The sequence below is a fragment of the Nyctibius grandis genome, chromosome 11, assembly GCF_013368605.1.
Source record: "Nyctibius grandis isolate bNycGra1 chromosome 11, bNycGra1.pri, whole genome shotgun sequence".
Taxonomy (NCBI): domain Eukaryota; kingdom Metazoa; phylum Chordata; class Aves; order Nyctibiiformes; family Nyctibiidae; genus Nyctibius; species Nyctibius grandis.
Window position 1 is genome coordinate 1,693,226 of NC_090668.1, and position 26,125 is coordinate 1,719,350.

Here is a 26,125-nt window from a genome sequence, read left to right on the forward strand (position 1 = left end):
GCTGGTGCTATTTCAGTTATTTTAATTCATTGACAAGAGTTTTATCCGCAGGTAGTTGCTTACAGAAGAGGCTCTCCTGTTCTTAACTCCATCCAGCCTTGACTTTGATCTTCCTTTAAAACTATTCACACGCTGTTGCGGGGAGAATATATTCAAGCTTGACTCGGGCTCTTACGTCCCATTTTCAGCAGGTTTTTTTTCTCACTTTCATTGAAACAAGGGCTCTTAAGCAGCTAAATAATTTCAGGAAATGGGACTCCAGCTTCTAGGTCACTTAGGCATTTCCTTGGTAAAATAATGCGTTCTCTAAGGCTCGTCGTGGCTTTCTTATAATTATCTCTACTCAGTAAGAAGCAGTGGGTCTCTTAGGTTTATTCCTTCCTTTCTTAAACTTGAATTATTTCTCTCTCCTATAGTAGATCTCTTGCAATAAGTTGTCCCTGCTGGGAAGAAGCGCATCGCTGAAGATGTATCACCCCTAATGAAGAAGCACAAGGCGACTCGAGAGCTGTAGTGCCAAGCTGCCTGCCTGCCTTTTGGAGTCTGCCTTGTAGAGGGTCTGGTTGCTCCGTGTGCTGTCGCGCTACAAATTCGAGCCTGCTGGAAGCGACGCCAGAAACATTCCCTACCTGGTGATCTCTGCTTAGAGCATCTTTTTTTCTGCGGGCTGCAAGGTTGTGGTGTGAAGGAGGGAAGAAAATCTTGCTGGAGATTGTGGGGAAGGTTTGTGGCGTGTCGCTTTGGCTAGAGTTGGATACAGATGTGCTCTCGCCTGTTGTCGCTCTGGGTTCATGCTTAGGTTGTTACCTTGCTCCTGGTGACAGATGTACCCCTGGCTCTAGGCAAAGATGCGGAGGAGGGTGACCAAGGTGGTGAAGGGTCTGGAGGGTCTGACCTGCGAGGAACGGCTGAGGGAGCTGGGGGGGTTTAACCTGGAGAAGAGGAAGCTCAGAGGTGACCTTAGTGCAGTCTACAACTACCTGAAGGGAGGTTGTAGCAGGGTGGGAGTCGGCCTCTTCTCCCAGGCAACCAGCGCCAGGGCAAGAGGACACAGCCTCAAGCTTGGCCAGGGGAGGGTCAGGTTGGACATTAGGAAGCATTTCTTCTCAGCAAGGGTCATTAGCCATTGGAAGGGGCTGCCCAGGGAGGTGGTGGAGTCCCCATCTCTGGAGGGGTTTAAGACAAGACTGGCCATGGCACTTAGTGCCCTGGTCTAGTTGCCATGGTGGTGTCAGGGCCATGGTTGGACTCGATGAGCCCAGAGGTCTCTTCCAACCTCAGTTGATTCTGTGATTCTGATTCTGTCTGCTCTGATCTCAGAGGTGACAGCAATGGGAATTAAGTGGAGGCTTGTCTGACCTCAGTGGGGAGGCTCGGGGACTTCCATGAAGTTCCTCCTGTTTCGGAGGAGGTCCTGGAGGACCGGTTGATGCTAACCCATGCCTGGGGTCTTGCTGCTCGTGGCAGTGTTGAGGTGGATGCTGTCTTTGATGGGAGCTGGCTAGGTGCTCCCAGCAAATACCCGATCTAGGTGCTGCCAGTGAGTCCTGCTCAGTCTGCTGTCAGGGTCTTGCAGTTTGGTCTCTCCTGTGTGTCTTTGTGTAATACCTTAGGGACATCCTGTAGGCTCCATCTTTCCTCCAGAACCTAGGAGGGGAAGCACAACTTCAGCATATGAGTAATCAGATGATGATTTAGAGATGGTCTTTCTCCATCTTCGTGCCTGGGGACGTTGCTGACTTGCTGGTTTGTGTTGGATTTTGTCTCATGTTCATCAAAGGCTTCGAAGCCCCGTTGGCCAGATGCCTTTTCATATTAGAAATCTGATACTTGGCACCTAACTAGAGAAACCTTGCCTGCGTTAAAGCACGCTTGGCCAAGCTCCGGCTGCTTCGGTGATGTTTGGCAAGGATTAGTTAAAGTAAGTATTTGAAGAGCAGCAGCTACTTCTCTCTCAGGAATCTGACTGTGAAAGGAGGAGCAGGAGGATGCGTGCTTGTAGTGAGGTGAAATCTGACCTCCTCCCACCTCAAACACCGTACCCGAGAAGAGCTCAGAAGGCATCTGCACACCGGTGTCCCTCAGCTCCATGTTGAGAGCAAAAGGACCTCCTGAAGATGGTCCCAGATCACTCGAGCTTCTTGCGGTTGGTCTCGCTTGCTTTTTTCACCACGGTGTTCTGCATAGATTAAAAAAAAAAACACAATATCCTTCCTTTTGTGCTGCCTGGGATGCGTGGGCAGCCCTGTGGCTCGACTGGGGCCAAGATGACACGAGACTTTCTCTAACACCTTGCTCCGAAGTGGGAGGCTGGGCCAGATCTGATCTGGAGGCTGGCCAACCTCTCGGAGGATGGAGCTTCTGTAATGGTTTTTATCCTGCCAGACCCTGATGTGGAGGCAACGTTAACAAATTACCCTTTTTGTTATGGTAACGGTAAACTCGTTACTGTTTGTAAGAGGGTAATAAACAGGGTGAGTTGTGGAGTTGGGAGGACTGGTGGAAGCTGGGCTGGGAAAAGCCTTCTGGCTGCCTGGCGCTCTGGGCCAAGGGGGTTTGTTGCTCTAAGTGCAGGGGAAAGGCTTTTCTGGTCTCACTAAGTCTCTCACGGCTGATGTGCTGGTTTGGGGCCCATGTTATTCCTTTCGCCGGAGTTTGTTTTACGTTTGACAGGACGCTGACAATGCCTCCCCGTCCCGTTGCTCACGCACGGAGAGGAGGAGAGCGGCTCTTGTTCGTGGCTGGTGCTTCGTGTGAGGTTTGACCCTTTTCCCGAAGCACCTGGAAATACTCTTTGCAACCGAGCTGTTAATTTGCTGCCGTGTGAGCTGAGGAGAGCTGCTTTTTCAGTCACTTTAGGGCCAAATGTCACGCCTGGTAGGAAAAGTCCTCCTTCTGATAGCAGCAACTGCAGCTCGCTGGGGTGGTGAAGCCCCAGGGTTGTTGTAAGGCACTTGCAAGCGAGACGTAAGGGTGTAGTTGTGTCTTTCATGCTGTCAAGGTGATGGTGTCTCTCTTCTCCCAGGCAGCTAGGGATAGGACAAGAGGACACAGCCTCAAGATTGGCCAGGGGAGGGTCAGGTTGGACATTAGGAAGAATTTCTTTTCAGCAAGGGTCATTAGCCATTGGAAGGGGCTGCCCAGGGAGGTGGTGGAGTCCCCATCTCTGGAGGGGTTTAAGACAAGACTGGCCATGGCCCTTAGTGCCCTGGTCTAGTTGCCATGGTGGTGTCAGGGCCATGGTTGGACTCGATGATCCCAGAGGGCTCTTCCAACCTGGTTGATTCTGTGATTCTGTGTCCCAACTATTTGGGGATGCACTTGTGGACAGGGGATCCTCTACAAGCTCGAGAGCAGCGCTGAACACCCAGAAAGGTACAGTCAGTTGGACTTTGCTTTCACCCTGTGCTGTAGGTTAACGCGTAATGACTTGTTAAATACTGTGTGTCTGGTGGAGATTTACTTCCAGCGAGTTCCTTGCCAATGTTCCAGTTTGTACAGTTGGGTTTGCTTTATCAAGCTTATAAAGCATAAGGGTGTTCTGCCTCTAAAGCAGATTTTATAGCGTCGGCTTTTGGCCTTCTTTCCCAGATGACAATTTTAAGCGCTCTTGTAGCTTGTTGGTTACAAAGCAAACATTCTCCCTCCTTCCCTCACACCCCAGAATAACTTTAAAGTCAAAAGCCTGGGACTAGCAGCAGCCTGCGTGTTTTCACTAAGCTCGGTGGTGGCCTCTCCCTGTAAAACTGAAAAATATTTCGCAATGTCTTTGGGTGTTCAATAGCTGGTGATAAATAGTCAGAGACCTGGGCACCCAAAGGTGGAGAACAAGCTCTTTTCCTAAGTCCCTGCAGGCAGCTAATTTAGGTTGAGAGCCACCAGTGGAAATTAGGTGCCAAATTGACTTTACAAAGCACCTAAGGGCAGGTTGGGCTCCTGGCCCTGTGTCTTGAGGGTCATTGCCTGTGACCTGCGAGGAACGGCTGAGGGAGCTGGGAGTGTTTAGCCTGGAGAAGAGGAGGCTCAGAGGTGACCTTAGTGCAGTCTACAACTACCTGAAGGGAGGGTGTAGTGGAGTGGGAGTCGGCCTCTTCTCCCAGGCAACCAGCGACAGGACAAGAGGACACAGCCTCAAGCTTGGCCAGGGGAGGGTCAGGTTGGACATGAGGAAGCATTTCTTCTCAGCAAGGGTCATTAGCCACTGGAAGGGGCTGCCCAGGGAGGTGGTGGAGTCCCCATCTCTGGAGGGGTTTAAGACAAGACTGGCCATGGCACTTAGTGCCCTGGTCTAGTTGCCATGGTGGTGTCAGGGCCATGGTTGGACTCGATGAGCCCAGAGGGCTCTTCCAACCTCATTGATTCTGGGATTCTGTCTTGTGGAGCTGCCCCTGCAACTAGGAAGCCTAAATGTTCAAGTGGCTCGTTTTCTTGTTTTTTTTTTAAGGAAGAACTTGACCTGTTCCTTTTTACCCCGCTTCACAAAGGAGGATGGTGCTCGGAATCATCACCGCGGTGTTGTACGTTACTCCAGGGTAGCGTGGGGAATGCCGACGCCAAACCCCCGCCGAGTGCTGTGGAAGGACTGGGTTCCCCTCTGTGCGTTTTCTGGGTGCAGCTGCCTCTGTGACCCGGCTGATCCCAACCTATTCAGGGCACCGTGTGCTGAATGTTCATTCCGATGGTCAGGAAGCTCGAGGCAGAGAGCTGTTAATGACCGCACTTAGAAAAATAATAAAGAGCCTTTCCTGGAACGGTCTCAAAGCAACATATTTCCTTCCTTGCATTTTAGTGGGAAATCTCTTACTATTTTTGAGAGCTTGGGGCAGTGCCTTGTACTTCCTTCTCTTTTGGGGGAGAAATGGCCATCTTAGTCTGCCTTTCCTTCCCTCGCACTCACCAAAAAGCAGTTTAGTTTTTGATTGCAGCCAACCTCTCTTCCAGTCCCAGCTCCCAGTGGCAATTACGGATTCTGTCTCGAGCCTGCCTGCGATCTTGTATATTCTCCCGTAGCAAGATGTATGCTCCAGCACAGAGTCTGTGCAGCCATCTATAATAATCTAGTTTATTATGGTTTTATCTCTTCTTCCCTGTAGCGGTTGTACTGCCTGTCCTTGGGGCTTGGTCTAGTGTCTTGAGCACCATTTGTGTTTGAATAGGCTTGTTTGTATTGCGGCTCGGGTTGTTAATGCTCTTGGCATGGCTCCCAGGTCTCAACAAAGTTACCCAAATTGAGCTGGGATGGCCTTGCGACTCATTAGTCTCTGAGAATTAATCCCATGTAGCTCAGTCTCATAAAAAGTTAACTCCTAGCTCTTGTTTTACCTTTTGCATTAAACTGGCGTGACAAAAGTAGAAGAGTAGCGAGGAGCACGGTGAGTTGATCAAGGAGAAAACCAGCTTCGCCTGCCATAGATGCACCTCGCAATAATTCCAGGTGACTGAACCTTCTATGGGCAGACTTCTTCCTCTTTTTTGGGGGGAAATATGGGGATTATCATAAAAACACTGTTTCTGATCCAGTTCTCTCTTTGCTCCTGCTGTCAGCTAAGTACTCTAATTTTCCTATAAAAGTCACAGCCCTGCCTGGGTCTTCCACCCTTCTTGAAAACTCTTTGCCCTCTTTAATAGCCTGGGACAATTGCCAACAGGTTTTTGGTGTTGCCTGTTGGTAGAAAGACCTCTTACCTTCAGCTGCACCTTTGCTGGGACTTGTTCCTGCATGCCTGAGGCTGGTGCCTGTGATGGGTTCTCCATCTGACTGTGAAGGGTGCATTTTCATTTGGGAGAGTAAAACAGTTCTCATCTCGGTGCCAGCATGTGTCCTGCAGTGATAGAAGCTGAAACATGGGAAGTTCCATCTGAATATGAGGAGGAACTTCTTGACTTGGAGGGTGCCAGAGCCCTGGCACAGGCTGCCCAGGGAGGTTGTGGAGTCTCCTTCTCTGGAGATGTTCAAACCCCGTCTGGACGCCACCCTGTGCAACGTGCTCTGGATGACCCTGCTTGGGCAGGGGTTGGGCTGGGTGATCTCCAGAGGTCCCTTCCAACCCTTAACCATTCTGTGATTCTGTGATACAGGACAGGGCAGTCGCACCGAACCATCTGGGTATCCTCTTTTTGCTTGCAGATGGCATCACCCGTCTCGGATGAACTCCCTCGTCCTAGAGCCCCTGGTAAGAGCCTTTTTGGGGCGCTGGGTGCTGCGGTCACCGCAGTGTCGGCGCTCATCCTGACACCGAGGCACCCATGCAGTTGTCCTGGGTGATTTGTCTGCTTTTCCTCGCCACCTCTCCTTCCATCGTTGCCGTAACTCTTGGCAGACTTTTAAAACTGATGCTGAAATTCCCTAAATTGTGCCTTTTCGCAGTGCAGCGCTCAAGCAGTTGTTTGTTCTTTTGGAGGCTGCAGATCTGAGGGGTAGGAGAACGTGATGGGTAGGAGAACGCGATGGGAGACTGAAGCTTTTTACTGCAATCTGAAATATAACTGTAGATAAACTCACACACAGACAGAATCTAGAGTGAGGAAGGCTTGATCGTTCTGGGCCCCGCACTTCAAGAAAGATGTTGAGGTGTTGGAGCGAGTGCAGAGGAGGGTGACCAAGGTGGGGAAGGGTCTGGAGGGTCTGACCTATGAGGAACGGCTGAGGGAGCAGGGGGGTGTTTAGCCTGGAGAAGAGGAGGCTCAGAGGTGACCTTAGTGCAGTCTACAACTACCTGAAGGGAGGTTGTAGCGGGGTGGGAGTCGGCCTCTTCTCCCAGGCAACCAGCGCCAGGACAAGAGGACACAGCCTCAAGCTTGGCCAGGGGAGGGTCAGGTTGGACATGAGGAAGCATTTCTTCTCAGCAAGGGTCATTAGCCATTGGAAGGGGCTGCCCAGGGAGGTGGTGGAGTCACCATCTCTGGAGGGGTTTAAGGCAAGACTGGCCATGGCACTTAGTGCCCTGGTCTAGTTGCCATGGTGGTGTCAGGGCTATGGTTGGACTCGATGGTCCCAGAGGGCTCTTCGAACCTCATTGATTCTGGGATTGTACCTGCAGGCGTCTGTTCCTCTGCTGGGAACTAACAGCCCTTTTGTTTCTGCGTTGCACCTTTCACTGATGAGCTTCTCTCAACTTACAGTCAGTTCCCCAGGTATGTCCTTTCCCTCCATGTCCCTCTCTCGGGCAATTTTCCCTCTTCTAAGTCATTTTGCAGCTCATTCTTCACTAAGGTCTTCCTAAGCGAGTAAATCTTAGCAGAGAGAGACTTCTGTCAGCAGAGCGTGCAGTTTGCTTTTGTTTTCTCTTCTCCTTTAAGCCTATTTTTAGGAGGTTGCTCTGCAGCTCTTTTGGTTTTGTTTCATAGTTGGTGCAACCTCTAGCTTTAATTTTGTGGTCATATTAATGTAAACTTTATCCTTATGATTTATGGGAATAAACCATAAATGTGCTTGTACTGGTATCCTGTGCTGGAGAGAGGAGCTGTGCTGGCAAACTGGGAGCAGAACAATTTCTTGCTTGCACCCAAGCGTTTGTTGGGATATGAAGTATTTCAGCTTGTCTTGCAAGGCACAGATGCAAGTGTTGGGCAGAAGCATTCCTGCAATAACAATAGTCACATGCGAGTACAACAATAGAGCCTTATTTTTAGAGCATTTTTCGTACCAACTCTATCCCCAGACGTTCAACAGAGTTAGTGACGTGGGAGTTTCTTCCATCTTACCCCTGAGATTTAAGAAAGAGGGTTTGGTGGTTTGTTTTTCTTCTTTTTTTGTGGGAATTTGAGGTGATCCAGGAAAAAAAAAGCTTTCCAGTTTGGTGGGAGCTATAAAAGGGTCCCAGTACTGAGTGCAGGAGATGTCAGGCCATCTTTGGAGGCAGCTGGATGTAGGAGGGTAAGAGACCCGGCAACATCAGATCTCCTTGTCTCTGGTGGCATGATCACAGAATCACTGAGGTTGGAAGAACCCTCTTGGGCTCATCGAGTCCAACCATGGCCCTGACACCACCATGGCAACTAGACCAGGGCACTAAGTGCCATGTCCAGTCTTGTCTTAAACCCCTCCAGAGATGGTGACTCCACCACATCCCTGGGCAGCCCCTTCCAGTGGCTAATGACCCTTGCTGAGAAGAAATGCTTCCTCATGTCCAACCTGACCCTCCCCTGGCCAAGCTTGAGGCTGTGTCCTCTTGTCCTGTCGCTGGTTGCCTGGGAGAAGAGGCCGACTCCCACCCCGCTCCACCCTCCCTTCAGGTAGTTGTAGACTGCACTAAGGTCACCTCTGAGCCTCCTCTTCTCCAGGCTAAACACCCCCAGCTCCCTCAGCCGTTCCTCGCAGGTCAGACCCTCCAGACCCTTCCCCACCTTGGTCGCCCTCCTCTGCACTCGCTCCAACACCTCAACGTCTCTCTTGCAGTGCGGGGCCCAGAACTGGACACAGGATTCAAGGTGCGGCCTCTCCAGCGCCGAGTACAGAGGGACCGAGTACGGTCGCTCGTGACTTTTGCAAAGCAGGAGAGGTGTGACTCAGATTTACAAATCTTGTCTTGAGACTCTTTCCAGCCCTCAGCCACTTGTCAGTAATTCAGCTGGAACAGGTCTGTAAAAGTTGCACGAACACAAAACCCCCACACTGCTCCTACCTGGATCCTGACGCGTATTAGGGCAATCGAGTGGACTTACCACGAGGGTGTGGGATATTTGTAGTAACAGGCACGGCTGCGAGTGTGTTTGTGGGTAACAGTATTAAAACTCTTTAATTATCTTTACTTATCCTAATTATCTTAATTATCTTTACTGTGACACTTTCTGTAGCATAGGGCTAACGCTGCCAACCAAACCCATGACTTGTCCTGTGGCTACGGGCGTCCCTCGGAACCTCTTTGTAACGCTAAAGCAGGACATATGGAAGGCTGCAGAGCATCTTGGATGAAAGGATCCCTAAATGCCAAATGTGCTTTGGAAAACTTGTCATCCTGCTTCTCGTGTCTTTTCCTAAACTGTTTCCAAGTGGAAGTTTTTCAAATGGGTTCCATGAGGTGCCAACACGCGTCCTGGGGGAAATCCTTTTCAGGAAGGCTGGTCTTTCATTGCTGTTGTTGAGGCATGTAATATGTCTAATTCTGCTTAAGGGAGTTAAAATATTACCCCTAGGTGTCTGTCTAGACTAGGATAACGGGCTTAGTTTTTTCTTAATGGGCTAGTTAACATGCTTTGGGACCACTTCAGTTTATGGACTGATATACCAGTGGGAAAGTAGCATATGGGCTGGCTTTAATACCTGCAGGAGGAATTAAACTTTTTAAATAAGTGGAAATGTTGATTATTGAGGTAAGCAAAAGCAGCTTGTCCCCAGACCACCGTCCAGTCAAGTTCTTCATCATAAACAGAGGATCTGATGGGCAGTTCAGTCCGTTTGGATGGGAAGGGGAGGTTTCAGCTCCGTTGGGCACCTGCAGCCTTTTCTCCTCCAGCTCTTGCAAGTACCAAGAGCCTGTTTAGATGAGTAAACTACATATTTTAATTTTAAAGATACCATTATCCTATCTATATGCGAACCTGGGCATCGCTTTTAACCTCTCTAGAGCTTCACACTTAGATTGTGGTTCATTGCCAAGTTTAAAATGATACCTTTTGTCCTAGACTGGACCCCATTCCTGCTTCCTATCCCAGCAACTCCTTGGCACTCTCTTGTTTCCTGACAGACTTCTGTGAAAAGTCATAAGGAGGAATAAGAGCAAAGCAACTTCCAAAGCACCCGTTTGAAAAGTACGTGGAAAATGGTGGTAGTGGGGGAGTTTGTGCATCTCCTCCGAGTTACAGTGTGCTTTGCCATCATAAAATTGGCAAAGGCTTGTCCAGCTCCGCCTGTGGCCTTACACAGCTCTTTGGGAAGCCCCTTCTCTTCTCTTTCCATCGTTGTAGAAGGAGGCACAGCGAACATCGCGGTGTGTAACCTCCCCCTGTGCTGGCACCGGTGCTGCAGGCAAAACTCTTCGCTTCCACCTGTCTGCCTTCCCTTTGCAGGGGCTTGCCTAGGTTAGGGATCCTCACGGCTGCCTTGGATTACAGGGGGTCCTGTCGACACCAGGCGTTGCAAACAGGTTAGTTACAACATGGTAGTAAATATATTTGAGCTAAGGTAATAGGTTTCTATTCTGAAACGTGAAGAAGACCTTCTTCTGTTGGGGTCAGGTTGGCCATTAGGAAGCATTTCTTCTCAGCAAGGGTCATTAGCCATTGGAAGGGGCTGCCCAGGGAGGTGGTGGAGTCACCATCTCTGGAGGGGTTTAAGACAAGACTGGCCATGGCACTTAGTGCCCTGGTCTAGTTGCCATGGTGGTGTCAGGGCCATGGTTGGACTCGATGATCCCAAAGGTCTCTTCCAACCTCATTAATTCTGGGATTCTGTGTAAACTTTGAGGGACAAAACATTCAGAAGTGGAAAGCAGTCTCCTCTTCGGTGCAGCCATATCAAAGCCTGTAGGTCTCCTAATGTCCGTTATAGGGGCGAATTGCCACCTTCTCCATCGCTGAGAGCAAGCTCTTGTGCCCAGGTTCAGCCCGTGATAGATTTTCCATTTATGAGCCTCCGTGGTTCTAAGGGGATTTCGTATGGTTTGAGTTCTGCAGGCGCTAATTTGATATTTTGATTTGTTTGAGGGTTTTCTTTTTTAATTCTCTTGACTCTTCACAAGGGAATTCTTCCAGCAAGTTTCAGGTGGGTCTGCTGACTGAATTATTTATTAAGCAATCTGCAGCACGCTTGGTGTATTGCACACAAAATTGATGTGGCCTCTGTACCGCCACGTTCACTTGACTCAGATTTTCCAAAGTCTCAAAGTAAAGTAGATTGTCTCCAATTCTTTCTTCATCAGACCGATAATCATCTCCAAAACAATGTCTTGTAGTTCTTCTGAACTTCATAGAAGCCCTTTGCTATCAGTAAGGCCTCGGGCTGCCCCAAATGCTCTCTTGTTAATGGACATTTAAAACATGCTGCCTCATAGCACACACAGTGAAATATTTCACTTTATTACACTTTAGCTGTGACTCGATGACTTTTTCCTTTAAAAAAAGGGCCTCTCCTCTCATGGATGCTATCAGAACACATGCCTCCCGTGTCAGCTCGATGTCAGCCCGGCATCCTGGCATGCACTGAACCACTCCACATAATATTTCTCGTTTATCTCCATGCCAGAAGTAGGAAGAGGCGATGTCCCCAACAAATCGAGAAGAGATTAACTTCAAGAAAAAGCCATCGTTGCTCTGGGATAAGCGGCGCTGGAGAAGTGATGAAGTGTGGCCGTTGTCCTGGCTGCAGAATCCCAGAATCAGTGAGGTTGGAAGAGCCCTCTGGGCTCATCGAGTCCAACCATGGCCCTGACACCACCATGGCAACTAGACCAGGGCACTAAGTGCCATGTCCAGTCTTGTCTTAAACCCCTCCAGAGATGGTGACTCCACCACCTCCCTGGGCAGCCCCTTCCAGTGTCTAATGACCCTTGCTGAGAAGAAATGCTTCCTCATGTCCAACCTGACCCTCGCCTGGCCAAGCTTGAGGCTGTGTCCTCTTGTCCTGTCGCTGGTTGCCTGGGAGAAGAGGCCGACTCCCACCCCACTACACCCTCCCTTCAGGTAGGCCAGCTACGCTTGGCCGGCTTTGCAAACATCCCCTTGCGATGCTGCAGTTGCTCTGGTGAGGAGTTAAAAGATGTGGTTGAAGGTGGGAATGATACCCACTGCAGAGCAGACGCGCTCTTGGATGCAAAGCTCATGTTTATTCTGTTTTCCTCCCGCTGTGCGTGCTCCAGAGGGGTTGCTCCCGTCGAGAGCACTTCTTTATACCAACTAGTCTTCAGAAAATTCGTACTCTTAAACACCCTGTGCCAACTCCGAGGGGTGCCTGATTATCAGCACAACACACACTCCAGACTGCTGGGAAGCGTGGCTTTGAGTTTACTTCTTTTTACAGCCAGCCTATAGGTTATTTGCATGAGTTAATAAGGCAAGAGGGAGAGAAAAACACAGAGAGGCTGGGGGAGAGCCGCCTGATTTGGTTGAAAATGTCTTTTTGGTTTTCTGTGAGACAGCAGCTGCTTGTCAGGTCTGCGCTGACAGAACTCTGAAGCACGCTTCAGTAATCTGTCTGCATTTCTTCGCTTCCCCTTGCTGTTTCCAACATGCTAAAAATCATCAAACCAGTGAAATACTGTCCCGCGGCTGCAGGAAGAGGAATGAGAATGTGTTCCCGGTATCCAATCATCTGCTTATTCTGCCTGTTCTTAAGAATAGAATTTATTGAAGCAATTTATCCTGGCTAAATGTGATATAAATCTGAGCACATGTATGTACATACCAGTCATATTCGGTGGTGAACGAGCAGCTCAATCTTTCTTTAAAGAATGAGTGAATCCTCCTGACACTTTGCAAGATCAAGTAAACTGAGGTTTTTTGCAGCGTGTTGGTCCCGATTTTTTTAATAGAGCTGCTTGTTCCGCTCTCAGAGGTAGCTGGCAGGCAGCCTGAAATGCCAGTGGCGTTTTGTTCTGTTTTCCTGCTCGTTTCAGTTAGTGTTATCAAAGCCCTGGGAGTGACAGCTGATCCATTTCTTTAATTTCTCAAATAGCTTTTATATGCATAAATACGAGGTGGAGAGAAGTTCTTCGTGTCAGCGAAGGCAGCAGGTTGCTTAAGTGACAGCGGTAAGGACAGAGCTCTGACCTGCGTTAATTAAAAAAGCAGAGGGTTGGCTGCCCTGGGAAATACAGCAGTCTCCCTCCATGATAATTATGCTGCATGTTTAACAATAAGATTTGTTTGTTGATGAAATAAACACATCCCCAACCTCATCCCACGCAACCGGCGGTGATTTAAAGAGTCTTCAACCACTTCCAACACCAGCCTGACTTTGACAGCCAGGGGCATTACAACTGTCCTTTAAAGTCTGGTGACTTCGCTGCTGTCTTGGTACCGTAGCTCTTGACTTGGAGCTGAGCTGAATGTGGTGCTGCACTGGCAGAGGACTGCTGATTTTTGGGATTAGTTTGAGAACAAACTCTAAAAGTGATGCCCCAGGCTCCCTTTGTAGACCACCAGCATACCTGGCCGTGAGGACTCTGAGAGGAGCACTCAGGCTCTCCTCTGGCCACGTGTTTAGCTTGCCAGCTCCAACTATGGTCCTTCCTGGTGCTATTTACACCATCAAAGTGCTGTTCAAGCATGAATCTGTGAGCCCCCACAAGTGCAAAGTTGTGCCCCTCGCTTTGTAGGCACGTAACCACTGTGTCACAGAATCACAGAATCAACCAGGTTGGGAGAGCCCTCTGGGATCATTGAGTCCAACCATGGCCCTGACACCACCATGGCAACTAGACCAGGGCACTAAGTGCCATGTCCAGTCTTGTCTTAAACCCCTCCAGAGATGGTGACTCCCCCACCTCCCTGGGCAGCCCCTTCCAGTGTCTCATGACCCTTGCTGAGAAGAAATACTTCCTGATGTCCAACCTGACCCTCCCCTGGCCAGGCTTGAGGCTGTGTCCTCTTGTCCTGTCGCTGGTTGCCTGGGAGAAGAGCCCGATTCCCACTTCACTACAACCTCCCTTCAGGCAGGGAGGTTGCACAGGTCAAAGCCTGTGCAAATCATTGACTAAGTAGGGATGAAGAAATCTGGAACTCACAAACCTTGGTTCTACCTTCAGTTTGACAGACAACGCAGACTGCAGCTCCGGGGAGCCTTGGCCGTGCTGGGAGCTGTGGGACAGATCCTTGTCTCTTCTGGGCAAGGAAGACAGGCACAAAGTGAGAGTAGTCAGAGTCTGACTGTTGGGAGGTGGAAAAACAACATTCAGGCTGCCCAAGACACCAATTGTTGACTTTTATTTGGTCTGTGTCCTGGTACCACAGTCTTACCTGTCACCGTGCTGCACAGGTGATGGTGAAATAACTCTTGCAGTCATCGAGTTGATGTTTTCTTTGTGTCTGATCTGTTTTCTCTTGTTATTTCCTTACAGAAAGAGTAGTAATTGGGCTGCCCTCTGCTAGGAGTGGGTGATGAAGGACTAAGCACTGTCTCTTGACTTATTCAAGGCTGTAGCTTTTTGTGCAGCTCACTGGAAGGTTTAGGCGCGATATTTTTGGACCTCAAGTGCTGGTGATAAAAACTTTAATCAGTTTTGTGCTTCTCTTCTTTGCAGCGTCAGGGAGCTGATCTGAGCAGTGGTTTGGTATTACGAGAAGGTTTGACCTCTTCATCCCTCCTTGCTAGCGGCTGCTTTTGCATGTTAAAACTTCCTGAGGAAGCCTGGGTTTCTCTGTGCCTTCAGAGCAGGTCGTGACAGTGGACAGACAACCACTGTTGGGGTGCAGCAGATGCGTGTAAGTCAGCTGCTTCAGGGCCTGGAGGAGCTTCCTCTTGGAGGAGGATCAGGTGGTTGTGGATGGAGGTGAGATCCCCGTTTGTTTAGCAGACAGGAGCAGTGGGCCAGTATTTTGGTTTCTTGCATTCCCTGGAGCTTTGGTAGAAGTTCAGAAGGATGGTACGAAGAGTCCTGTCTTCTTAACGTGTCCTCGTTCAGACTCATCTTGCTGTCATCTGCACCCACGTCACCTCAAGGGTGGCCTTCACCAGGGTGACACGGAGCTGCTGTCATCTCCTGCCACGTCGCCCTCCAGATCTGCAAGCCCCACGTCACTTCTGGGGGCTCTTCTGGGGGGCTGCTGCGGTGGGTGGACGTTCCTGGCCGACTTTATTGCCTTTATTATTACGCTTGTCCTATGCTAGGGAGCGTTTTGGCTGCTCGCCTGTTCCATTTGTACAAGGCCTATTTATCCTTTGTGAGTTCGTGTTTTCGTAGGCCCTGGAGTTTTGCTTAATAAATCCAAACATAGTCTGGTGGTGTGGCCATCTCTCCTCTTTTTGTGGGAGAAGGACTGGCAGCTCCTTTCTCACAGCTTATGCTTGTTGCTGTCGTGTGCTGCGGCCGAGCCAGCGCTCGAGGAGGGAAATTCCACCTTTTGTAGCCACCCATTTTAGCTGCACGCTGCCCTGGCACACGGTAATTGAAAAATAACCTTTTTTTAGTGTTAAACAATAACTATTTTCTGTGTCTTTTCAACAGGGACTGTTTTCTGTAGCACACGCGTTCCCCCTCCGCTGCTAAGTCGCATTCTTGGAGCTCTTTCTCATAGAGCTCCTAAAAATAAGTCTCCCCACCCTCTCGCTGCCGCTCCGTGTGTGTGTGCGTGCGTGGATTAACGGGGAGAAAGGCAGAAAAGAGCCTGTGTCTTCGTGAAGGCGTTTTGGCCGCGTTCTGGTTTCATTTCTGCTCTTGGCTCGAGCGAGCTGACGTGCGTCGCTGAAGCCAAGCGCCGAACTTGGAGGAAGAGATGCTGGAAGCAACGTGAGCAGCCAGAACATGTTTGTGCAGTAAACCCCCTGAAGAGATAGCATTTGCTTTATTATAGCTTTTTAAAATCCTGCTATAAAAATATCAGTGGGTGGAGGGGACCATTATTTCTTGAATTTGAGGTGGGGGGGGGGTTACTTTATTTACTCTTATTTTTTATTAATAAGAATAGCTTCACTCGTCGCGTAATAGGACTGAGTGTTTTGTTATCCTTGGCTATAATCTGTGATAAACTACCCCTGCCATCAGCCTTGTAGTTTACCCACTAGGGAGCCAGATTATTGCCTTGTAAAACGGAGCACCACTCCTATAATCCCTTAATTAATTAAATGACAAATTTTAGTTCTCTCCCATTGAAAATATAACTTGTACGTAGAGAGGACTTGGATTTATTTGATCGCTTCTTGCTTTTTTTACCCCCCCTCCTGTAGATTGTCACTGTCTTTGCTGTGTCTGTGCTTTCTACTGTACATACTCAGGGTGAAGCGGGCTGTGCCCTTCCTCGACACCCTCCATCTGGGGGATGTTTCGTAGGTTTTTCCCATGCCAGGCGGTTCTTTGCAAGGGATAAGTGTTGTCCCCAGAATCAATGAGGTTGGAAGAGCCCTCTGGGCTCATCGAGTCCAACCATGGCCCTGACACCACCATGGCAACTAGACCAGGGCACTAAGTGCCATGTTCAGTCTTGTCTTAAACCCCTCCAGAGATGGTGACTCCACCACCTCCCTGGGTAGCCCCTTCCAGTGTCTAATGACCCTTGCTGAGAAGAAATGCTTGGAAAGGAGCTTTTGATTGGGAAGGACCTTTAAGACCATCAAGGCCAACTGTTAACCCAACACTGCCGAGGCCACCACTAACCCATGTCCCTCAGCACCACATCTACACAGCTTTTGAATCCCTCCAGAGATGGTGACTCCACCACCTCCCTGGGCAGCACCTTCCAATGGCTAATGACCCTTTCTGAGAAGAAATGCTTCCTAACGTCCAACCTGACCCTCCCCTGGCCAAGCTTGAGGCCGTGTCCTCTTGTCCCCATCTTGCAGGTGGTGACACTGAGATGCAGAAAGTTGCTTGGCCCTTCAGGGACTTGGTGGTGGGCCGTGGTGGGGAGCCCGGGCGTGGAGAACTCCTGCTCCTTCCCTACCCCCTGGCCCACGCTGTCTCACGGTTCCCAACGAGCCCTTCTAGCTGCGATGCGCTTCCTATCCATACGTGAAAAATCACCTGGGCCCTCTGAAGTCTTATTTAAACTCGGGTTGGATTAATTTCTCTTCCCTGACCGTGTCTAGGGCACAAAGAGATCCTCCTTCCCTGCGAGCGCGGCCTTGATTAATTACAGCCCTGCAAAAGGGCAGCTTCTGCTCTTGATATTTTAAATTTTTTTTAGCTTATTTAACAATTTCCTCTTCTCTCCTTTCTCCTCAGCTTAGCTCGGCTGCATGAAATATGGGAGACGACAGGCCGTTTGTGTGCAATGCCCCCGGCTGCGGACAGGTACGTTTACAGTATACTTTATTGTGAATGTGTCGTTGTGAATCAAAGTGGCTGTTTTATCACTGAGGCAAAGAGTTTAAAGCCGGTGTTTTACGTGATCACTGGAGGTAATCAGATCAGAGGATTTGCAGTGTGTAAATCCAGGTTATGAGCGAGTGCAGGCACTCCAAAGTAATGAAATCTGCCGGGCTTTGTGGCGTGTTTGTTATTCTGCTGGTGTTTTCCGTGAGACCCCCAGAAAACACGCTGAGCTCCTCTTAATGTCTTCTGATAACGCTGCTCATCTTCTTTCAAGGCTGTTTAACCAAAGGACAGACATTCCTTCCCCGTCGGGATGAGTTAGCTGCTGTCGCATATTCTGTAAAGCAGCTGAGAATGTGACAGTTGATGGTTTGTGTTACGTGAACCCCAAACTGCCACAGGCTATTTTGGGCTGGCAAAAAAAAAAAAAACAAGACCAATTGTGGATTTTTTCCTCCGCAGACGGCACGGGAGGGTTGGCTGTGGCCTTGCAAAACTTCTGCTGGCTTTCCTAGGGCAAACGATTGTTGCTTTGAATGGTGAAGGGGCTGGAGGGTCTGACCTCTGAGGGAGCTGGGGGGGTTTAGCCTGGAGAAGAGGAGGCTCAGAGGTGACCTTAGTGCAGTCTACAACTACCTGAGGGGAGGGTGTAGCGGGGTGGGAGTCGGCCTCTTCTCCCAGGCAACCAGCGACAGGACAAGAGGACACAACCTCAAGCTTGGCCAGGGGAGGGTCACGTTGGCCATCAGGAAGCATTTCTTCTCAGCAAGGGTCATTAGCCATTGGAAGGGGCTGCCCAGGGAGGTGGTGGAGTCACCATCTCTGGAGGGGTTTAAGACAAGACTGGCCATGGCACTTAGTGCCCTGGTCTAGTTGCCGTGGTGGTGTCAGGGCCATGGTTGGACTCGATGATCCCAGAGGGCTCTTCCAACCTCACTGATTCTGGGATTCTGTGTGATTCTGTGAGTCGTGTCCCCTTCTCAGCCCTACGACCTTTCTCAGAGGCACCTTCCTGTTGCGTTGGGTTTGGGTTTGCAATAGAGCCAGTTCTTTCCCAAAGCCAAGCTTAAGGTCTTCCCTGGTGCTCAGTGGTTCAGCTGGGCGGCTCCCACGCCGTATCGATGGGAGGAACTGGGAGGGGGGGATTGTGCAATTACTGCTGGGACTATTTTAATGGGAGATATTAGAAACTGAGGCTTCTGTGGAAGCACAACCCCGTGCAGAGCCCAGGGAGCGTTGGGTTTGTCTGTTCTGATGCGTTTTAACCTCGAAATGCTAAAAAGGCTTTTGTCGAGAAAGGGGGCGGGGGGGAAATTGTGGCTTTTAATTAGATATTAAGTGATGTGCACACACTTTGTTTTCCTGGCTGCCACCGTGGGATGTCGGGTTGCCAAACTATTACGGCTGTGACGCATTTGGGAGCTCTAACCGATCCCAGGGTACTCCCCTTGTCCCCGTGTTCCCCCCCAGTTCTTCAGTGTGTTTAATATTTTAATGCCTTTTGTGGGTCTCTCAATTGGAATTAAAGATAATTCTGCATCCCCAGGGCACGTCCTCTGAGACTGCGTGTGAATTCTGTGATGCACTTATTTTTATAGCGTAGAAATGGGTCAAAAAAATCTCATCTGGTAACTCTTAGGGACTGGGGCTCTTTAAAAAGACACAGTTAGGACTTGGCAGCTCTGGTCATTGCAGCACTAGTCTCATCTGGAGCATTTTCTATCCACTTGCAGGTGATCTTCCTCCTTTTTTCCTTTTTTTTCTTTTTTTTCTTGTAGGCTGCTTTTTATCTTGAACTTCTTTGCCTGTGAAATTGTGCAAGTCATTTATAAAATGTATTAGCTGTATTTGAGCACTTAATGATGTGAGGACTTCAATCATACAACCTTAAAATCAGATTCAAACAAGCAATTAAGGCAAACAACAATGTATTTAAATTTAATCTCCCACAATCTCCCACAAATGACATATAAAGGTGGTTGCTTCCTCCTTTCGCTGTTCCAGACTGCTGCTTATGGGTAATTCTGACAATTCTTCATGTTAATATTGAAATGTTAGAATCCGGGTAATTCATACCGCTATGATTCATGGTGATCTAACCTGACCTCGTGCACAGTTTCCTAGAACGTCCTTCAATACCTGTTCAAACCAGAGCATGTATTAAATAATGATGATCCAAGCTTGATTTAAAATATTTCCAGTGACGGAAAATTCACCACCGCCCTTGGTTAAGTTGTTCTAATAGTTAATTGCTCTTGCTGGTAGGGAAAAATTATGCCTTATTTCCAGTCTAAACCTGCTCGGCTGCGGCTTCCAGGCTGTGGATCTTGTTAATTTTTGTTTGTTTGACAGAAGATCCTTCCTATCAAATCTCTGCTGTCTGTAGGTGTTTGCTGGCTGATCAAGTCATCCCTTAACAGTCCTTTGGGACTAACTAAATACGTGGATTTCCGAGCCTCTCCCTGTAAGTCCTAGTGTCTTACGTGCATTTTTTTTGTCCTCTATTCTGTCCATCAGCATCACGTTGCAGGTTTTTAAGAGCCTTTACAAACCCTGTGCTCACCCCTAACACGCAGCAGTAGTGCTGTGGCAGCGCAGTGGTACCCGAGAGCCGTACAGACCATCCTGAAAGGATCATCAGCTAAAATTAATGTTTGAGCTGTGCTTTTTGGGGCAAGTGGAGTAAAATCGAATCGTTGCGATGAGCTGGACAGGGTAGCTTTGAATATTAAAAATAAACACGAATTTGAAGTTGGGGGGCTGATGGTGGCCAGCAGCTGCCTGCAGGGCTCGACCTCTGAAGCACGTGCTGCCTTGTTTCCCCAGCAGCTTGTGCTGCCTTTTGGCACTAAACCCTGACCCTTGACAAGCCGCCGTGGATCATCCCATCAGAAATGGCTTCTTTGTGTGGACTCGGGTTAAAGTGAAGCCTTAATAAGGGGCAGAGGTGGCTGCACCTATCTCACTTCATTCCCTCCTTCCTAAAGATTAAGACCCTTGTCTTCAAACACAGAGGACAAAGAGGGGCAGTCAGCTCTGTGCTCTGCTACAGAAACATCCCGACCTTCCCCCAGGTGCTGAGTGCCTACGACTCCCACCAGAGTCTGTTTGATCCAGAGTTTTGAGCTTTTGGGAAGGTAATCTGATTTTTTTCACCCCAGGACACAAATGTGATGCTTTTTCCCAGCTCAAAACCAAGCCAGACCGTGGCTGGCACTGGAGAAGGGAGGCTTCCTTGCAGGATTCAGCCTTTATTTTCTGATTCTTTAAGTGTTTTTCTGATTCTTTGAGTGTATTTTGCTTAGGAAAAAAGCCAGTTGAATGGGAGGGTGTTGGTGTCACTCTTTGGTTATCAGGGTCAACGCTTTGGGGTAACACCTGGCTCACTGTGTCCTTCCACCATTGTGGCTCCAGCATCTCTGTTCCTTTCCTCATTTCTAAACCTTTGATCCATTGATGTGTTTTTTTTATCCCTGCAGATTCCTGCTTTTTTGGTATCCCCCTATTTGAGGGGTTCACTCTGGTTTTGGTGGGCTGCTCCCACAGGAACAGGCTGCTTTGGTCCTGAGGAGACTGGGATGAGCTTCTGGCTTTGGTGATCAGCTGGGGCAGCGGGCACGGGGACAAACCACCCAGGCCTTTTCCGCTCGCTAAAATTAGTGATGTGCCTCTTGCAAACGCTGCGTGGAGACGTGCGGGAGCATGGCAGGTCAGGGGAGAAGGGAGAGCAGAGCCAAGCTGATTTGAACAGCAGACTGGAGACAATTCCTGTGAAGCCAGTGGTGATTTTCTCCCTTTAAACTAAAGAAAAACAAAAATTCTTTTGCTTCCTGGTGTAATTTCTTTGAACCATTAGCTGCTGCTTTCCCTCTGTAGCTGGTACCAGCCTCATTTTTTATTCCATATACCTTTTTTTCCTCCTTTTCCTTCCCTGTCTCTATGCAGACTGTTAAAGCTGATTTTTCAGGGAAGTGAGGAGGGGGAAGAGGGAAATGCCACCGCAAATAGCTGAGCAGATCTTGCTGTACCCCCCATATCATCGCAGCTAGTGGGCTTTCAGGCAGTGTGTAAACATGTTTTGGTTGCTAGGTCTTTAATGGCTGTTATTTTTGGAGGCTGTACGCGAGCGCTTCCCAACAGTGAGTCTGCTGTGACACAGCTGACTTCTAAATGTGCCGCAGATACTGCTTTTAAAAAAGATTCTTCTCAAGGTCATCGATCTGGTTTCTTCTCTAAGAGGACAGGTGACACGTTTTTCCCTGACCCCCTTCCCCCTGACCCCCAGAAGAGCTATTCTGCAGCAGGGACGTGACCCACCCCGTGCTGTGCCACCCTCGTCCGAAGGCGAGGAGGGAGGTAGAGGCAGGCCCCTGCCTCCAAAACGTCTGCAGAAGACGTAGAGCGATGCCTCAAGTAAGGCTTTCGTTGAATCTGTTAAGTGAAACTAATCTGGGGGTGGCGTGTGCTGCTAATCGTTATTAAAATCTTCTAATCCCATTTAAAACGTACCGAGTGATGAAAGGCAGCCTTAGCGCAGCCAAGTGTTAGCTGTAAACTTTAGCGGTGCCATTAAAGTCGAAAGGTATTAACTAAGGCTGCATAATGAGACAGCTCTGACTCATTAACGCAAGGTAATTAAAACTTCGGCCGTCCTGTCTTAAGGCAGCTAGAGCAACGGGCTGGGAGGGAGGCGAGGGCTCGGGATGCTCTGGTGCTGCTTCCTTGCCATGAGCGGTGGCAGAGGGACGTTGCTCAATGACGTTGCTTCGCCAGGGGAGGGTCAGGTTGGACATCAGGAAGCATTTCTCCTCAGCAAGGGTCATTAGCCACTGGAAGGGGCTGCCCAGGGAGGTGGTGGAGTCCCCATCTCTGGAGGGGTTTAAGACAAGACTGGCCATGGCACTTAGTGCCCTGGTCTAGTTGCCATGGTGGTGTCAGGGCAACGGTTGGACTCGATGATCCCAGAGGGCTCTTCCAACCTGGTTGATTCTGTGTGATTCTGTCTGGCTCTATATCCTCCCTTATAAAACTGCATTTCCCTTATAAAACTGCATTAAACCCTTCTCAGGGTGCCATTAAACCCTCCTCGGGGTGCCTGATGGCTGGTGGGGGCAGGCGAGCTGGTGGCGTGAAGCGGAGGTTGGTGGATGGAGGTGCCTCTCCAACGGCCGTGCCTCTTCTGCTCCTCTCCTGAAGACTTCGGGAGCGCTGGATGCTTGAGCCTTTATGAAGTGTCATAACAGAGGAACTTTTATTAATAAATAAATAGATAAGGAGGAATTTTTATTAATAAAACTGTTTTGTCCACTCCTGTTGCCCAAACTAACAGAGGGGCCGTAATATTGAATAGATTCTGCTGGGAGCAAGACTTTCCCCAGCCCCTGCCTCCCCCCTCCACACCATTTCACTTTTTATCAGTGACACAAATCATCACTCGGGTCCTAATTCCAGCGCTACAGTTATACAGGCCATTTCCTCAAACAGTCGTTTGCTTTTTAAACCCACCCTTAATTTAACAATTTATTCCCCTTAAACCCTCGCCACTGAGGTGATGCTCGTGCAGTGTCCGAGAAACGCGAAGCCCAGAACTTTCACGAGGCCAGAAAATGATTTTTCTTCTTTGTGGTTTATTGTATCCTCTTATCTTGTCATATAATAGAAATAATGTTTATGGCATTGAGGCCTCAGCATCACTTGGCATTTAACCAACCTCAAAAGCAGTTTATTGCTTTGTATACTCTGCCGCCATGACCATTATCCCTTAAATCTCTATTGCTTTGTAATATACGAGGCAACAAATGGCTCCTGCGATTGGTTAAACGTGGAACTGAAGCTAAGGTGTGTTTTGTAGCTTGTATAATCCAAACGAATATAGATTATTCCTGTTATGAGTCCTGGTGTAGAGAGGAAAAAATGGCCCTCTCCTCTTTCCACGAAGCGGTGAGCTCTCCTTGTCATGGTTCAAACTGAGTGGCCCAGTGCCTTGGCCCCGCAGAGGTTTGTCCTGGGGTTTCCAGCCATGGAGTTGTCGCTGTCGCAGCCTGAGCTACGATTTGTACCAGTGTATCTTCATCCCAGTTTCAGGTAGGGACCAGTTCCACCAGTACAAGGAATGAGTCTTGTCCCTGTCTCTGCAGGTCTGTCAGTGGCTGAGTGTCCTCGGTGGAAGCAGATGGTTCCAGACGAGCTTTTTTGTGATTAAAAGAGGCAGAATAATATAGTGAAGCAAGTAGACAGGTGTGTAGAGCAGCCCAAAGGTGAGAGGAAGCAAGTTCCTCTGGGCAAGCTTCGCCAGGGGAGGTTCAGGTTGGACATGAGGAAGCATTTCTTCTCAGCAAGGGTCATTAGCCATTGGAAGGGGCTGCCCAGGGCAGTGGTGGAGTCACCATCTCTGGGGGGATTCAAAAGCCGTGTAGATGTGGTGCTGAGGGACATGGTTAGTGGTGGCCTTGGAGGTGTTGGGTTAATGGTTGGCCTTGATGGTCTTAAAGGTCCTTCCCAACCCAAAGCTCCTTTCCAAGCATTTCTTCTCAGCAAGGGTCATTAGCCACTGGAAGGGGCTGCCCAGGGAGGTGGTGGAGTCACCATCTCTGGAGGGGTTTAAGACAAGACTGGCCATGGCACTTAGTGCCCTGGTCTAGTTGCCATGGTGGTGTCAGGGCCATGGTTGGACTCGATGATCCCAGAGGGCTCTTCCAACCTCATTGATTCTGGGATTCTGTGAAGTGCCTGTGCCCGTTCGCTTTCCAACAAAGCATCTTTTGGTGTAATTTCAAAGGTTGTCACCATCCTTCTCTCCTTCCACTTACGGCGTGAAGCAAAAGGTAAGAAAATAATCCCTGTCTCTGCTGCCAGGAGCCACCTTTACTCCCAGGAGAAGACACAAAGGGATGTCTCAGCCCTGGCAGTGCTTGCTGCCAGGACCACGCGTGTGCAGGGCAGGGGTAGATTTGGTTTGAATATGAGCACGTACAGAAAGAAATACTTGTGCAGTGATTTAACAGCCTCCTTGGGGTCTGTCTCTTGGGACTTGGTTCCCGAAGCGTATGAAGGGAAGCCAGACAAACTGCATGAGGAATTCAGAGAGTTAAAATCGAATCTTTGAGAAACTTCAGCCCAATTGGCTGCCTGCTGTTAGAGCAAACAGGAATTTAAATGGTTATTAAGCAGAGTTATGACACCCTGTCCTCCAGTAGAAACTGTTACTGTCCTGGCACGGGAGCTGAGTGGGCCTGGACTTGGACACGGGCGCGGGGTGTTTTTCCTGAAGAATTCAGGCTCCTGACGCCCACTGATTTAACGAGGTGGGAGCCGTTATGTCTTTGGAAATCTGAGCCTTGTTAATCAGGAGAATGGCTTCTGTGAGCGGGGCGGCTAATGCCAGTCGCCAAAGCTGGGCAGGGCTGGTGAGAGCGGGACTTGCCACTGCCCCTTCCAGGGTTACGTGGCACGACTGACATCAGGTCTCAGCTCCAGGGGCCCCCAGGTGACCCGGACACCGCGATACCGTGGGGCTGGATGTTGTGTGTCATGGGGGACCCAAGCAAAGGGCTGGATCGCACTGGAACCAGTTCCACCTCCAAGCCCTTGTAGGTGGCCCCAGATGGTACAAAGCCTTCCAAAAGGTCGCTCCTCGTTGGGGTCGAGCTGTGGCTGATGCCCCCCCTCTCCCAGTCAAATATTAAAACAAAAAAACGTGGATGTTAATGATGGGAGCGAGAATAAAATCCTTCTCCGAGCTTTTTGTTCTGCTTGGGCACAGATACCCCTTGTCTGCAGTTAGCATGCAGAGTCACGTAGATGTTGTGTCCCTACTGCACCCAAGTGATTTGAAGAGCTGAGCCATAAACTAGAGTTTCTTTTCTGGTTTTTAACTGGAAGGAAAGGTCTGAAGCTCTGTGGCGAGGAATCCCTGGCTGCACACGCCTGCTTTGCCTCACATCTGCGGCTTTTTATTTGAAGCTGCAGCAGCTGAAATAAAATCCTACGGAGAAACATCTTGGGTAAAGGTCTTCTCTTATTTTACAGGAGCGCAGGTTTCCAGAGTTAATTATTTATTTCAAATTAAAGCCTTTCCAGCTGCACTACCTGTACATCGAGTACAAAATGGCAGATGCTACACAAATCTCCCAGCGTTTCCAGTATGTAACGGGTCCGCGTAAAAGGAGTGGTTGGTTGTAGTAACTCCTGAGGTTGTTAGCATCAAAAGAAGCGAATTAATTTGAATTGTGTCATCAGCAGAGCAAAACGATATCTCCCACCTCTTGCTGAAGGTATTTTTGGAGGTGGGGAGGGGGAAAGCTAATTTTGAATAATAATAAGCTTGAGAAGGCATCTGAAACCAGTAAACGTTTTATTTTTTACACTCCTATAACTTAAAAACGGCCAAACCAATTTAAACCAAATTGGATAATAAAAAATATTGCTCCTAGGCTGAGCCCCTGTATGCCAAGTTCCAGTCTAGAATGAATTTTTATGACCAAATTATAAACCCCCTAGAAATGAAGGTTTAAAATGGAAATGTTGACAGACCTTTAACTACAAAAGCACTATAATAGAACTTCTTTTTTTTTATATATCAAATGGCTGGTTTAAAATATAATTAAGACTTAAATATTATTTAATAGCAGCATTTCCTGGAAGTTAAAAATCTTTTATCATTCCTACGGCTGGGATTCAGTGCCAGTTCGGAGGACGCCGGCTCTGCTTTGCATTTGAAGCACGTGTGAACCCGACACAGACACTTGTCTGTCAAATGGAAATGGGGTTGGGGAACTTTCCAAATTCCCCTTTTCTAAATAAAAGCCTGGACACCAAAAGGACTCGCTGGACCTCGCGCCCAGATCCTGCTGCTCTGGGAAGAAGCTGCTGCGTAAGCCTCGGCCAAAGACTCGACTTTTAATAACGTCGAACACCGGCGGTTCGTTCTTCGCAGGCAAAACGTGTTTGCATCCCCTCTGGTTGATTAGGTATTAATTAGGAGTTGTGCTTTTAGCTGCTTTGGTGCGCTCAGCACATGCTGGGACAGCCTTTAGGGCGCTTTGGGGACCGCGCAGCCAGGGTGGATCCGGAGAGCGGCGATGGGATGAGCCGTCCTTGCGCAGCAAAAAGGCTTTTCTTTTGCCAGGGCTTTGCTCAGGCTTCTCCCCCCTCCCGAGGGCTGCGCTCGGTGTGGCAGCTCCCGCTGCAGCCCTCCCCGCTGCCCTTTTTATTGGCGCTGG

At 49.1% G+C, this 26,125-nt stretch overlaps 1 protein-coding gene across 6 annotated transcripts in view; it reads left to right on the top strand.

Moving 5' to 3' along the window:
- The window catches only part of LOC137668696 (cyclic AMP-dependent transcription factor ATF-7), a 78,361-nt gene that overhangs the window by 7,982 nt on the left and 44,254 nt on the right, over nucleotides 1-26,125 (top strand). For 2 of the 6 annotated variants that reach the window (XM_068410431.1, XM_068410433.1), the window contains exon 2: nucleotides 16,815-16,883. In XM_068410431.1, coding sequence (XP_068266532.1) covers nucleotides 16,836-16,883 — 48 coding nt within the window. In that variant the 5' untranslated portion in view covers nucleotides 16,815-16,835. Of the gene's footprint in view, nucleotides 1-416; nucleotides 724-6,147; nucleotides 6,174-9,722; nucleotides 9,751-15,320; nucleotides 15,384-16,814; nucleotides 16,884-26,125 lie in introns of those variants that run through there. The other 4 variants (XM_068410432.1, XM_068410436.1, XM_068410435.1 and 1 more) reach the window with 4 other exon arrangements.